Source organism: Procambarus clarkii, chromosome 43 (assembly GCF_040958095.1).
Source record: "Procambarus clarkii isolate CNS0578487 chromosome 43, FALCON_Pclarkii_2.0, whole genome shotgun sequence".
In the NCBI taxonomy this organism is placed as follows: Eukaryota; Metazoa; Arthropoda; class Malacostraca; order Decapoda; family Cambaridae; genus Procambarus; species Procambarus clarkii.
This window is the reverse complement of record NC_091192.1, coordinates 23023419-23035970: the sequence shown is the minus strand read 5'-3', so window position 1 is coordinate 23035970 and position 12552 is coordinate 23023419. Positions and strand designations below refer to the sequence as shown.

Here is a 12552-nt window from a genome sequence, read left to right as displayed (position 1 = left end):
ATCAGGACTACATTAGCCGTTTTCCAAATTTTGAGCAGTTCACCTGTTACCAGTGATTTATTATAGACCATGGAGAGTGGCAGGCACAGTCTGCTCCTTCCTTTAGTGTCCATGATGAGTCCATCCGGGCCTATAGCCTTTGTCACATCTAACTCTAGTAAAAGCTTCCTTACCTTCCCACTGGTAATCCCGAGCACCTCTAGTGGTGCTCCTCTAGTGGTGGAGAGGTGCTGTTCCCTCTCTTATCTCTGGAACATCTCCTTGCCTACTATGAAGACCTCCTGGAATGTCTTATTGAGTTCCCTCACACACTTCCTTGTCGTTTGTAGTGAATCTGTCTGCCCCTATCCTCAGTTTCATTACCTGTTCCTTCACTGTTGTTTTTCTCCTGATGTGGTTGTGCAGCAACTTATCTTGAGAGGTTATCTTGAGATGATTTCGGGGCTTTTTAGTGTCCCCGCGGCCCGGTCCTCGACCAGGCCACCACCCCCAGGAAGCATCCCGTGACAGCTGACTAACACCCAGGTACCTATTTTACTGCTAGGTAACAGGGGCATAGGGTGAAAGAAACTCTGCCCAATGTTTCTCGCCGGCGCCTGGGATCGAACCCAGGACCACAGGATCACAAGTCCAGTGTGCTGTTCGCTCGGCCGACCGGCTCCCAACCTCAACCTCAACTTAGGTTGAGTCTTTGCCTTGCTTGCTATGTTGTTTTCTTATCGCCCTTCTGCTTCTCTTCTCACCCTGACGTATTCATTGCTTTTATTGTGTAAATGATAAATACCCACAAATAATCTCTTGCTACTTGTTAACAGAATGTTAACTTTCATATATTTTACCTGAATTTACCTGAGGGGCCACTATCTCTCTGATGGCGTCGACGAGGACAGGAAGCCAGCGGCTTGCCAAAGGTCGCCCCTATTTGTCTTGTTCATTTTAACGAGCTGGATTTTAATTTGCAGCAATATTTTTCCCCGTACGGCTTTGGCGGGTAGGCGTTTCCACGAGTTCATTCCCCCTATGGGTGAAGAATTATTTTTCTTGTTGAACATTTTTTGCCTTTTGAGCTTGAAACTGTTCTTGCTTGCGTTACATCTGACAATTTGAAGTAATGGTCTGGTGCAATATCTTCCAACTGATTCAGTATTGTAGAAGTTTCAGTGAGATCAGCCCTGTCATGTCTGGTTTGCTGTGTTGTTAGCCCTGTGGCCTTCAGTTATCTTGAGTGGGTTATCTTGAGATGATTTCGGGGCTTTTTAGTGTCCCCGCGGCCCGGTCCTCGACCAGACCTTCACCCCCAGGAAGCAGCCCGTGACAGCTGACTAACTCCCAGGTACCTATTTACTGCTAGGTAACAGGGGCATTCAGGGTGAAAGAAACTTTGCCCATTTGTTTCTGCCTCGTGCGGGAATCGAACCCGCGCCACAGAATTACGAGTCCTGCGCGCTATCCACCAGGCTACGAGGCCCCCAGTTGTTCTTGTTGTGAGTTGTTCTTGGTGTGAGTCGACTTAGTTCTGGAATGGTTCTTAGCACATCTGGCTACGATTTCCTTTCTCGGATAATTCGTGTTAGTTATGTCAAATAGTGGAAAACACCGCATTAGAGATAATTATACATACATACATACATACATACATACATACATACATACATACATACGTCTGGGAGGTGAAATCCTGAAAAGAGTCAAATAGAGAGAAAGATCTGGGGGTTGATATCACACCGAACCTATCCCCAGAGGCCCACATCAAAAGGATATCATCAGCGGCATATGCTAGACTGGCAAGCATAAGAACTGCCTTTAGAAACTTGTGTAAGGAATCGTTCAGGACCCTGTACTGTATACCACTTATGTAAGACCAATCCTGGAGTATGCAGCTCCAGCCTGGAGTCCATACCTAGTTAAACACAAGACAAAGTTAGAGAAGATCCAGCGGTATGCCACCAGACTCGTCCCGGAACTGAGAGGAATGAGCTACGAGGAAAGGCTAAAGGAGCTGAACCTCACATCCCTGGAAAACAGAAGAGTAAGGGGAGACATGATAACCACCTACAAAATTCTCAGGGGAATGGACAGGGTGGACAGAGACAAACTCTTCAGCACGGGTGGGACACGGACAAGGGGACACAGGTGGAAACTTAGTACCCAGATGAGCCACAGAGACATTAGAAAGAATTTTTTTCAGTGTCAGAGTAGTTAATAAATGGAATGCACTAGGAAGTGATGTGGTGGAGGCTGACTCCATACACAGTTTCAAATGCAGGTATGATAGAGCCCAATAGGCTCAGGAACCTGTACACCAGTTGATTGACGGTTGAGAGGCGGGACCAAAGAGCCAAAGCTCAACCCCCGCAAACACAACCAGGTGAGTACATACATACATACACACATACATATACACAGATATACATACATACATGCATATATACATATATACATTTAAGTGGTTAATAGGAACTGAAGAGAAGATATGCGCAGTTAGGGAGACTAATGCAGAATGAGGAGTAGGAGGAGAATGGTTGCTCTGGCTGGGAGATCGATGAGACATTTAAGGATATGACAGACACCTCCTACATACGCCTGTTTCTCATTGGCTCTCACTCCCCTTTGCGTCTGTGACGTCATCACCCCCTGGGGGGGAGGGGGGTATAATTGCATCTTAAAGTGTCATATATTGTATACTATATGATGTATACTATACTATATATGTTGTATACAATATTTAGGTATGATAAATATTGGGAAAATTATAACATAGGTGTGAGAAAGATGGAGTGACTGTAACACAGGTGTTAAGAAAGATGGAGTGACTGTAACACAGGTGTAAAGAAAGATGGAGTGACTGTAACACAGGTGTAAGAAAGATGGAGTGACTGTAACACAGGTGTTAAGAAAGATGGAGTGACTGTAACACAGGTGTAAGAAAGATGGAGTGACTGTAACACAGGTGTAAGAAAGATGGAGTGACTGTAACACAGGTGTTAAGAAAGATGGAGTGACTGTAACACAGGTGTAAGAAAGATGGAGTGACTGTAACACAGGTGTAAGGCAAATGAGGAACTCATAAGTTAATGTGGTTACAAATATCGAGATGGGGATAATTTGGACTTGAAATTAAACATTTGATTAAATATTCGAATACATATAAACGTATTGGTAAAAAAAAAAACAGGTGCGCCAGGACAGTAGATGATTTCATTGTGTGTCCTCCTAAGGTCTCCCAAAGTCAAGAAAACGGTCATTGTAAAGTGCCCTCTCCTAACCTACCAGAGGACCCAAAACAGAAAACGGGACAGTACGTCACTTTCGCCAGCTGCTTTTATTTTCTAGCACGACAGTTTTTGGCCTGATGTTCCTGCTCTGAAACTCTCCCTGGACAGATGTAATAGGAGCCATTATCACCACACCAGAAATAAATATCTCTTTCATATCCCCAGAGTCAAACTTAATCTGTGTAAACACTCTATGCAAATAAAGGGACGTAGTCTATGGAACTCGCTCCCTAATGAATTGAAAAGCTGTCTAATTTTTACGTCATTCAAAAACAAAACTAAAAAGTACCTAATTTCAGCTTCATAGTTTTGTACATTGTTGCTTTAAAATTTACTCTGTATCTAGTGCTACCCAATCTCCCAATCTTTTAAGCAACTTGTAAATAAATGACTAATACATAAAATTTTAAGTAAATTTATTCAGAGCTGACTTGTAACTGATAATAACTAAAGCTAATGAAATGTAAAAAAAAAAAATATACGCTAAAATGTTAAAGATAGTAAGTTCAAAAGGTATTTGGCAATGTGTATCTATAAAATAAATTATTTGTTCGAGGATGGATACAAGACGCGTGCGGATAGCCTCATCAAGCTTTGCAGCGTGACGCTCTTTGTTCAGGGATGGTCATAGGTAGGTCAGGGTGAAGCCTCATGCCCTCCCTCACCTCTCAATTCATGAAATGGCAAATCATATCAATTTTCATTCTTACTAAAGATCAGAATTCTTCCTCAACTATTTTCTACATGATGATTGAAAGTTTGTCTTGTGTAATTTATATATTGATGAAGACAGTGTGTAGTGAGATGATTACATTGATGAAGGGAAAGTGATGAAGAGTAGAGAGGATGGTAAGTAGCGAAGGGGTAAGGAAATTGGTGAAGGGTTGAGATGTTAGTAGACGATAGGGAAGGTGATAAAGGGTAAGAATGGAAGGTGGTTTGGGGTAGGTGGTGATGGTGAAGGGTAGGGGGAGGCACTGATAGGTAGGGACGGTGGTGAGAGGTTGGAAAGATGGTGACGGTGGTGAAAGGTAGGCAGGGTGGTGAAGGATAGGTAACGTAATGAAAGGTCGGGAAGGTAATGAAGTTTAAGGTGATGAATAGTAATGAAGAGGGTGAAGGATAGGTACGTTGGTGGAGACTAGAGAAGATAGTGAAGGAGAGGGAAGATAATTGAGAGTAGATAAGGTAGTGAAGGCTAGGCAGGGGTAAGGAGTAGGGGAAGATGGTGAATAGCAGGGAATGTCGTGAAGAGTTCGGAAGGTGATGAAGAAGGAGAAGGAATGCGGTGATAGAGAGGGAAGATGGTGATGATGATGATGGTTGTAAATAGGATCCCTGACGGTGCCCGAGTAGTGAAGATGGTTACAGTGACTAGGAATGTCATAAGCAACGTAAATGGTTAGAGTGTTGAAGCTCTGGTATAAATGAAGAGAGTTACAGTGATGAAGATTGTGAGTAGTTTAGATGGTTACAGGAATAACGATTGCGTGCAGTTAATGTGGTTACAGTGAAGAAGATAGTGTACAGTAATGATGGTGTCATGAATTATCATCATCTAAGGCACTTTCCGGCACCCCCGACCCCCCAATACAGTCTACACTGAATAAATGAATATCTGAAACCCTGAAATCTAGGGATATGTTGAAGTACTATCGGTAAAATATAACAATTCATTAATAAAGAAAATTATACAGAACTCAAGTTCTGTATAATATACAGAATCACATAATTTGATTTATATAAATAAATCACATAATTTGATTTATCACATAATTTGATTTATATAAATAATTCACATAATTTGATTTACGTGAATAAATCAAATTATTCACAATGTAGGCAGCCCAAAATTCCAGTTCCAGCCTGCAGGAATTAATTAATAGTTAAAGTAAACACAGGGAAAATCTTATTAACACCCCCTGGGCACCAAGAAATAATAACCCTAGAAAGCTTAATATAAAAGGGTGGCACTACTCAAAGTGTTTTACACTATTTAAATAAATACACATACTTTAAGGACTTATTGTAAATCAATATAGTACTAACTAAATGTTCAACAACAGCGTATGAAACCTAATGAAGATACTAAAGTGAAAATTAGGTAAATGGTCAACATTTCCATAATACACAGTAGTTATTTGAATATAATGCATCCGTCTTGTCCCTTTAAATGCCATTGTGAAAAATCGACAATACTAGGTTCGAGTAGCGAGGCTGATAACATCCAGAATCCAGATAATCATCCAGATAACATGAACAAATCCACAAGGGCCGTGACGAGGATTCGAACCTCCGTCGGAGAGGATCCCAGACGCTGCCTTAATCGACTGAGCTACGACATGGTTAAAAGAACAGCTTACTGATAGAGCTCGGATGCAGGGGGGGAATCGTGTAAAATCCTAGTTTGTGTCTCGGAAAGGCTGCAGGATCTGAGTAAGGTCAGTAGAATTTCCGGTTGCAATTCTTTTAACCATGTCGTAGCTCAGTCGATTAAGGCAGCGTCTGGGATCCTCTCGGACGTAGGTTCGAACCCTCATCACGGCCTTTGCGGATTTGTTCATTTGATGCATCACGCTATTGTCATTTCTGTGTGTAATCCAGATAACATATCTCTCACCCCAATAAGTATTTCCTAGCTTTCTCTAAGTTACTTAGATGATATTTGCAACTCAAATACAATTCACTTCTTGACAAATTTCATATCACTCGGCCAACGTTATAGGTTACAGTACAAACTCTATGTGCCTGGATTTTCTCTAATTCAATTTACATAAACATATGATATACAAATATTTGCTGGTCTAAGACCTATTAATCATTCAATATGATGTGCAGTATTTCACTAAGCATTGGAATCAATGTACACAATGACATTTAAATAAAAGAAAGCCTAGTCTAACCTGTTAATTATGCATATATGTTTGCTACCAATATTTACACAACTTTCCACTATTTTAATATTCATAATACTTAATTTCCATGCAGCATATTATCTTTGTACGTCTCTAATTAATTATTCACAATCCCATATGCAAATTAGTCAGGCAATTTCAAATTACGTTTAATTTAGTCATAACCTTTGTCTATCTTGAGGTTATCTTGAGATGATTTCGGGGCTTTTTAGTGTCCCCGCGGCCCGGTCCTCGACCAGGCCTCCACCCCCAGGAAGCAGCCCGTGACATCTGACTAACTCCCAGGTACCTATTTTACTGCTAGGTAACAGGGGCATAGGGTGAAAGAAACTCTGCCCATTGCTTCTCGCCAGCGCCTGGGATCGAACCCGGGACCACAGGATCACAAGTCCAGCGTGCTGTCCGCTCGGCCGACCGGCTCCTCGGTCTAGGCTAGGCTAGTTATAACAGCTGGTTACAGTGATTATGGTGGCATGAAGTACAGATGGTTACAGTGATTATGGTGGCATGAAGTACAGATGGTTACAGTGATTATGGTGGCATGAAGTACAGCTGGTTACAGTGATTATGGTGGCATGAAGTACAGCTGGTTACAGTGATTATGGTGGCATGAAGTACAGCTGGTTACAGTGATTATGGTGGCATGAAGTACAGATGATTACAGTGATTATGGTGGCATGAAGTACAGATGATTACAGTGATTATAGTGGCATGCAGTACAGCTGGTTACAGTGATTATGGTGGTATGAAGTACAGATGGTTACAGTGATTATGGTGGCATGAAGTACAGATGATTACAGTGATTATGGTGGCATGAAGTACAGATGGTTACAGTGATTATAGTGGCATGCAGTACAGTTGGTTACAGTGATTATGGTGGCATGAAGTACAGATGATTACAGTGATTATGGTGGCATGAAGTACAGCTGGTTACAGTGATTATGGTGGCATGAAGTACAGCTGGTTACAGTGATTATGGTGGCATGAAGTACAGTTGGTTACAGTGATTATGCTCGCATGCAGTACAGCTGGTTACAGTGATTATGGTTGCATGAAGTACAGCTGGTTACAGTGATTATGGTGGCATGAAGTACAGATGATTACAGTGATTATGGTGGCATGAAGTACAGATGATTACAGTGATTATAGTGGTATGAAGTACAGATGGTTACAGTGATGAAGATAGTGTGTGTGAAGAATACGTTGCCTCCGTCACCCGTCACTTGGTGACGCTAATTAAACTATAAGTCAAAACTAAATTTACAGATACACCATAACTAATTTATTTATATATATATACAAATAATACTAATTTGCATGCGTTAGAGAGTAATAAGAAAATGTTAAATTTGAACAAAATTTTGGCCATTTGAGTATAAGTTTGGGAATATTTGTACCAGACATATCTAGTAAAAAATAATTACCAAAGAAATAAATTATTATTATTATTATTTACCTGAAATAGCCTCATCTTAGCTTGCAGCGCCTCGGGGACAGGAGCGTACTTTTTGCCACGGACTGAGCGGTCAGTCACGGGTATTGTGGTCCCTTCCATGTACTGTAATGCCGGACTCTCAGGCCCCATGCCGAATTTCTGCAATTGCAAAGTGTTGCAGGCGTTACGAACACGAAATAGTTGCAAGATGATGGGGGGGGGGGGGGAGTACGGTAGGGGGGAGTGGGGGGTTTCGGGAATGAGTGAGTCTCGTAGGGAAAGGTAATTATCGGAAGAGAGAGCGCTAAGCTAGTGCGGAAGGGGACTTGGAAGGGATAGAGAACACACACACACACACACTAAGAGTTGGGATATGAAGACAGACTAAGAGCCAAGATATGAGGCCAGATGAATAGTTTGGGTTATACGGACAGACTAAGAGCTGGGTTATAAGGACAGACTAAGAGCTGGGTTATAAGGACAGACTAAGAGCTGGGTTATAAGGACAGACTAAGAGCTGGGTTATAAGGACAGACTAAGAGCTGGGTTATAAGGACAGACTAAGAACTGGGTTATAAGGACAGACTAAGAGCTGGGTTATAAGGACAGACTAAGAGCTGGGTTATAAGGACAGACTAAGAGCTGGGTTATAAGGACAGACTAAGAGCTGGGTTATAAGGACAGACTAAGAGCTGGGTTATAAAGGACAGACTAAGAGCTGAGTTATAAGGACAGACTAAGAGCTGGGTTATAAAGGACAGACTAAGAGCTGAGTTATAAGGACAGACTAAGAGCTGGATTATGAGGACAGACTAAGAGCTGGATTATAAAAACAGACTAAGAGCTGCATTATGAGGACGGATTAAGAGCCGAGATACGATGATGGAATGTGGGAAGGGAAGGGAACTATCAGTGGAAAAGCGCCAAGCCATTACGACTATGTAGCACATAGAAGGGGTCAGGATAAGGATTTGGGATGGGACGGGTGGAAAGGAATGGTGCTCATCCACTTGGATGGTCGGGAATTGAACGCTGACCTGCATGAAGCGAGACCGTCGCTCTACCGTCCAGCCCAAGTGGATGGGCAATGTGGGAACGGTAGGAATCAAACGCCGACCCTGCAAGAAGCTCGGCCATTGCGTTGTTAATCAATCTATTTGGATGATAAATGAGTTAGTAGACTTGGTAGGAATTATATTTGAAGAACTATTATATCTATATCATGATTTAATTTAGCTTGTAAATTTATTATGCATAAATAATTGATTAGCTGTTTATTATGCATAAATAATTAATTAGCTGTTTATTAAAGGGATAAACAATGCTAATTTTTTTTTAATTCTGAAGTAGTGTATTTGAAGTAGAATTTGTTAGTAACGACAGGTTAATAATCTTGGGAATTTTTTTTACTGTAAGGACGTAGATACAAGAATTTATTAAGAATTAATAAGAAGGCTAAATATTGCTAGGAACTTGAATCAATAATTGAACAGTTTGAAGAGCATCTAGATTAAAAAAATATACAGCAGATAGAAAGTTGATTGTATTTAAATTTTGTTGAGATATCTACAAATATATTGCACATATACATATGGAAGGTTGTGTGATAGTGTTATACATAATGAAATGTTGTCAAAATATTTATTAAGGAACTGGAGAATAAATACAATTCAATTCTGGCGCGGATAATTTGAATAAACACATAGAAATACAAAATCTGTATCTATAAAATAGAATGTCTGTCTGTCTGTCTGTCCAAAGTAGGATACAATAGGCGCTAAACTGGAGAATAAATACAATTCAATTCTGGCGCGGATAATTTGAATAAACACATAGAAATACAAAATCTGTATCTATAAAATAGAATGTCTGTCTGTCTGTCTGTCCAAAGTAGGATACAATAGGCGCTAATCTCACCCAACTTTTCAAGATGAACCGTGGGGTGTATGGGATTGGCATAGGTCAGTTAGGTGCCGTCCCAAGCGCCATGCTTTAACAAAAAAAAAACCGGCATGTTAGGCGCCCCGCTGCGATTTTCATGAAGTCTGAAACAAAATCATGGGTTGTGCTTTCTGTAAAGTTGAGAAACATAAGAACATAAGAATAGAGGTAACTGCAGAAGACCTATTGGCCCATACGAGGCAGCTCCTATCTACATACAAAGATTAATCAGGTGTAATTGGCCTGTTATGTTGACAGGCCAAGTGTAATTGGCCTGTCACCTGATTATAATCAGGTGCAATTGGCCTGTTATGTTGACAGGCCAAGTGTAATTGGCCTGTCACCTGATTATAATCAGGTGCAATTGGCCTGTTATGTTGACAGGCCAACATAACAGGCCAATTACACCTGATTAATCTTTGTATTTAGATAGGAGCTGCCTCGTATGGGCCAATAGGTCTTCTGCACTTACCTCTATTCTTATGTTCTAATGTTTCACCCCCATTTATCCCTTATGTATCCCCCATGTTTTCACCTTTTATTGTCTTATCACCTGACCCAGTGCGGGTATAAAATCAACCAGTTCCGTAAATTCTTTTCACTTGAGAATGAACCATGGAGGTTCGAAACGTTGTGCAAATTGCATAAATAAGTGTAATACAGTCTATAGTAATTCACTTCTTTTCTTCACCTTGAAATTACGAAAATGAGTTTTGGAGAACTCCTCTTTCAGCTAAGCCCTGATGCTAAGAAAATAGAGGGATAGAAGCCCTAAATCAGAAGATAGTAAATGCAGAATATGCGGTCATATTCAATGAGACATATATATATATATATATATATATATATATATATATATATATATATATATATATATATATATATATATATATATATATATATATATATATATTACATGTACGTGATGTGCAAACACACGTATGTACACGTACTCAATTATACACAGCATGCTTTTGTGTGTACAGTACATGCACGCACACGTGAGCATGTATATGCATATGTATGCACATACACTGTATGCCTTTACGTGCTCATGTATACACACAGCATACATGCATGTGTGCATGTATACACACACGTGCATGTATTTAAGTAGGGAAGGGTTTGGAGGCAGACTATACACAGCTTCAGATGTAGATATGACAGAGCCAAACAAACTCTGCAGTAACCTGTACAACAGTTAATTGAAAGTTTAGAGCTGATACCAAAAGAGCCGAAAATCAACCTTTCACTGCCTCTGAGGATGCTAAGAACAATTTAGCAAAACGCGTGTCTGGTCATGCAACAGCATCAAATTAACTTTGGAGAGTTATTTTTTTTTCCAGCTAGGACCTAAGAGATGAAGAGAAGCCTCATGCAGTAAGTTTATGTTAAGTGTTGCGCTGTACTCCTGATAACAATAATACTCATGATAACAATGATAATTCTCATGATAATAATGATAATTCTCATGATAATAATGTACTGTACAGTCGTTGGCAACAGTGACTGGCCAGGCAGAGAAGAAAAACTTTACTTGGTTAGTGATGAGGAAGAGTGGGGAGGAGGGGGGTTGGGGGGGTGGGAGAGGAAGGACTGGGGAAGGGGGTTGGTCGTTGGGGGACACTAATGCCTGAGAAACACTCCCCCCCCCTTCCTTACGTCAGTAACGTTATTCTTGACCGGATGCCCCCCCCCCCCCGAGAGACAATCAGGCAAAATAACAGACATTCACTCACATCTAAAACAAAAGATATTGTTGGTACACACACACAAATGTCAACAATTGATTTGTACTTGGTGTAAACTGACTCAACAGTTGTGAACGCATCTCTCATAAGTTCCGTATATATATATATATATATATATATATATATATATATATATATATATATATATATATATATATATATATATATATATATATATATATATATATACTATGAACTTGAAGCCTTCTGTATAACCAATAACCAGCAAGTATTTAATGGTGTTTTCATGCGGTGTGGCGAGTAGGCTTCAGTAACCACAATATTGTGTGTCATACACAAAGCCGGGCGGAGCCAGCCGCCATGCCGGCGCTGGAGCCAAGTCACGTATCGCTGATAATAATATTTAGAAACCCCACTCATTTTAATAGTTGCCTTTGTTGCAAAGTTAAAGCTGTGGTAATTTTAGAAATGAATATGCAACAGTAAATAGAGTTTCAACTTCGGTTGGGTATGTAATTTTTAGGACGTGTTTTAATGCTTAATTGAAGTTGTTTATGGTCATCATGGCTGAGGGCATTACAGGTAGTGGAAATAGACGTTAAAACTGCGTCTTTTCCTCCTCGGGAGCGTTGCAGACTTCGTGGGCACCTGTGCACTTGGCTGAGACGAGCTGTGAGCCATGTCTCCGTTACAGTGCACCATACAGCAAGTTACAGTGCACCCAACTGTAATACACCACAACAGTTCAGCATGTACCCCCCCCCCCCCGCACCATTACTCCCAAACTTACAGTTGGAGTGTCAAGAGGCGATGGCGCACTTAACCTTCCCGTGAAATTGCTAAACTTGTAATTCATTCTTGATGTGGGTTGTAAGGGGGGTGTGCTGTTGTGTGGTTGGTGAGGTTCTGGTGGTGTGAGGTGGGCGGGGGGGTTGTGGTGTTGAGGGAGGGGGTTATCGGGGGGGGGTTTGGCTGGCAGTGTCGCACAAGCAAGCAATCAAGCATGGGGGTTATCTTTAGGCGCTACTTCTAGCAGTTTCCGCTAACTTCTAAGATTATTTCATTGTGATTCACTGCATATTCTGTTTTTTTGGAGCCGGGGGACGGGAGAAGGGGAGAATAATCTAAAACTTTAACGAATCCTTTACATTTTTCTTTATTATTGACAAGTAAATAAAGATGTTTAATACCTGAAAGTGTAAACAACTTGAGAGGTGGATGTAGATCGAGTCGTCCAGGTGGGATATTTATATAGTAAATGATGCAAATGTGTT

The 12552-nt window shown here is 40.7% G+C and overlaps 1 protein-coding gene across 1 annotated transcript in view; it reads right to left on the bottom strand.

Moving 5' to 3' along the window:
* Positions 1-12227, bottom strand: part of LOC123755832 (cytochrome c oxidase subunit 7A2, mitochondrial) — a 42106-nt gene extending 29879 nt beyond the window's left edge. Inside the window, exons 1-2 of the mRNA XM_069300107.1 lie at positions 12069-12227; positions 7647-7784 (exon numbers count right to left, since the gene is read on the bottom strand). Coding sequence (XP_069156208.1) covers positions 7647-7784; positions 12069-12134 — 204 coding nt within the window. The 5' untranslated portion in view covers positions 12135-12227. The remainder of the gene's footprint in view (positions 1-7646; positions 7785-12068) is intronic.
* Positions 12228-12552: the final 325 nt, after the last annotated feature.